Source organism: Rhagoletis pomonella, unplaced genomic scaffold (assembly GCF_013731165.1).
Source record: "Rhagoletis pomonella isolate Grant_MI unplaced genomic scaffold, Rhpom_1.0 Rhpom_scaffold_00006, whole genome shotgun sequence".
Classification (NCBI taxonomy): domain Eukaryota; kingdom Metazoa; phylum Arthropoda; class Insecta; order Diptera; family Tephritidae; genus Rhagoletis; species Rhagoletis pomonella.
Window position 1 is genome coordinate 14357458 of NW_023458560.1, and position 3545 is coordinate 14361002.

General features: G+C 37.1%; 1 protein-coding gene across 1 annotated transcript in view; it reads left to right on the forward strand.

The window, feature by feature from the left end:
* The window catches only part of LOC118741581 (protein spire-like), a 253674-nt gene that overhangs the window by 236304 nt on the left and 13825 nt on the right, over positions 1 to 3545 (forward strand). Inside the window, exon 13 of the mRNA XM_036473577.1 lies at positions 1805 to 2022. Coding sequence (XP_036329470.1) covers positions 1805 to 2022 — 218 coding nt within the window. The remainder of the gene's footprint in view (positions 1 to 1804; positions 2023 to 3545) is intronic.

Below are 3545 nucleotides of genomic sequence, written 5' to 3' on the forward strand. Positions count from 1 at the left end.
CTCCTTTGTCGCAAAATCGAAAAACGAATATTCACTCGAAGATTAATTACAATCAAAAACAATGTCCCATGGTGTGGATTTCTAGTATACCTGGGACTGTGCGCGAGAGCAGTGCAGCGGGACGCGGGAGTCGCGAGCGCGGCGCTGGGAGGCGTACAAATGTGCACCCGCCAAGTTATGCACTCGCAAAATTAAAACTTACATAAGTACATATATTTATTTTCTAATATCCAATAAATCCGGAAATATCAAATAATTATTTATTTCATTTTATTAGTAATAATTTGTATCAATTTAAATAATTCAGTATCAGCGTAGCCGAGATATTGGTACGGCTAGAGCTGGTGCTTTGAAGCTGCGGCCGAAGGTCGCCTACTCAAAAAGGAGTTGTGCGCGCAAAAATATTGCATATGGCAAAGCCGAATTTAGAAAACTTCATTCATAATTATTTGAATTATTAGTAGGTACTCAAAAGAGTTTTTAAGAAAGGCTGTTAGTTTTTATGATTTAAAGGTGCCGCCTTGAATTAACATCGTAAACGACGTTCGGAATATATTTTCTACCGATAACTTTTGAAATATTCAAAAAAAAGTTAATTTCCGTACCCGGATTCATAATACTGGGAAATTTGAAATGCGTCTATTTGATACCCCTTTTGACGAAATAATTTGATCATTACCACTGATTTTCCCTAAGTGTTCGTAAACTGGAAAATTACCATAACAATTTTAACACACGCCGAGAGTTTCTTTATTCACATTCGGAATACATTTTTCTGTTCACTTATTCATTAGAACGTTGTTCCCGAATTCTCTTCTGTTTCTTTATACCCATTGTTCCTGATAAACTAAACGACTATTCTCTTTTAGAACCGGACTGAATAATAAAGGAACACGCCCACAGTCAAATAATAGGAAAAATGTGATCCACAAGTAGTATGGTCAGACATGCATTTATTACTCATTTTTGCAATTTTGAATATGACTTTATTTCACTTCTGGATTGGAAACAACGTCATCTGGTTTTATTTCCAAAACAAAATGTAAATAAGACCATAAGGCTTTATTGCGTATGGAGTTATTGCACCCCATCACTTTCGGTAACATTTCTAATAGAACAAAATGGAAACAAAACTCTCCGGAACGTTTTGGTAAAGAACAAAACGGGAACAAAGACCTAAGGAACTTTCTCTCGAAGAACAATTTCTGAACTAGAGTCTCAGGAATTTTCTAATAGAGAACGAAACTGGAACAAATCTTTTCTGAACTATTCGCGAAGAAAGGAAGTGTTAAAATATTTTTTCTCATACCATTCCATTAGTTTGAAATGTTTGGATATTAAAATTAATCGAAAAAAGGACCGAAACATAATTATGCAAATGAAGTCAACGAAAGATTTAAGACACGAAATTTTTCTTGCACAGAAAATGAAAAACTGTTCCGTAAGTGGACAGTGCACCCTAATGATAAACGATCTGGAAATTGAAATGATCCAGATTTCTTCTGGCTTATTATCATTGCGACCTATGGTCTTCTACTAGAATTTTTCCATGAGGGTAACACGAGTATACTCTGTCTTTTTTCATTGCCTCCCGAAACTGGCCACTTTTGAAAACCCTTTAATCGCTTGGATTAAGCATCTTTCCGATATGCAAACCGAAATAAAAAAGAGGACAGTGCCGAAATTTAAAAATTTTGTTTTCAAATTTCGATTTAGAAAAGAACTATAACTACGAAGGCTTATTCGCATTACCTAATTTATCCCAAATAAAATTGCAAACATTTCCTTTTCCTTTCACTTGCAGTGCTCCCACCAACCACAACGCTAATGGCGACAACAACACCAGCAATAACAACAGCAACACTAATCAATTCATCGTCAGCAACATCAAAAGCAACAACAACAACAGCGCCAATGCAACATGCAACAGTTAATGCGCTGAAAATGACAGAGAACGTGGAGCCGCACACAACGCCGCGCTCCAAGCAGCGGCTAATCAAAGTGGATTTCTCGCTATTGCAGGTAAATACATACATACTTATGTATATATATATGTATATATATGTATGTATTAACTCTCGCTTGTACTTCACGTTCCTACGGCATATTGCAGTGGCAGTAGGCCATATGATTTTGATAATAAGTATTTCAGCGGGAACCGGTACTTACTTATGCAACACTGAAATTGTATATGTAGCTAGAAAGGTAACGCGCTCACTTGCCTCACTCGGCAAATCTTGAATTGTTCGAATGGCAAACCAGTAGTTGGTTATCTTTATGCAAGCGTTTGTGCAATTGAACATTGTGCTGCATGCAACTTAAAGGGCTGCACTCCCACGCATAAGTAGTTATACGAATATGCATAAATATGGTTTATTTAGGTGTTATGAAATGGTGACGAATTCATGATATAATTTAAGTAGCGAATTGAAATTGTTTTCGTTTCTGGTTTAACTGAATAGAAATGGCATTTCGTCTTCATAATCGTATACATATATTAAAAATGAATTTCATAAAATTTCAGTTGACCTCATGCGCATGCCAGTGGTCATGCACGCAATACTATTTGCTGCATATGTGGAAGTAAATGAAAACTGAAAATCTCCCCATGCAATTTCGCCCAACCTAAATTCAAATCAAGTCACTGTAAAAAATCCTTGCACTACAATCAAAAAAGTCGATCCCTTTAAGGAGAAATCTATGCAAAACTCAACGCAAGTAAATTCAAAATCCCTGTGGAAATGAAAAAGGTAAACTATTTGAATGCACTTTTCTTCCACTGCGAGGCATCAGAGTAGATCACATTGCTTACGTACATATCAACGTACATTCGAACATGCGCTCAATGACCCATAGCATGCGCTCACACAAACATACACATAATTGATGAATTGGTCATCGCAGGCAATTGGAATTGTCAACGACTGCCAACTGTTTTGTGATGACAAATGTGGCAAAGAAAATATTTACGTAAATTCGCCATGAAAGTAATCAAAAATCAAAATTAAGTGAAAGTAGATAAATGTCAATGTTAATCGGTTTATTTGGCACTAATATTTTTTTCATGTCCAACAAACTTCAGCAGTTGCCGCTCTCCTTTACGTCCTTCTACACTTGGTGTCTCCATTTTATTCGTAGGCGCCCTTGCATTCGTTTTCCACCGATGGATGCTAAGTTGAAGGATCTTGATCCACGTGTACAACATGCTCAAGGAAGCGCAGTATTGGTACTTTTACGCACTTAACTATGAAAATTCCGTTAAAAAGCTCGTACCGTTCGTCATTCTACCCTTGAATCCCCAAAAACCTTCTCGTTTTTGCCCCATGCAAAATGACTGATATGATGAGAGACTTTTAGGCACCCTCTAGCGACAGTTTTTTTCGCCAGAGCTCCAGGCTGACATTATATTTGGTGTTGATGCTGGCTACTAGGTAGACAAATCCATCACTACTTCAAAAGAGTTGCCCCATGCAAAATGACTGATATGATGAGAGACTTCTCTAGCGACAGTTTTTTTCGCCAGAGCTCCAGGCTGACATTATATT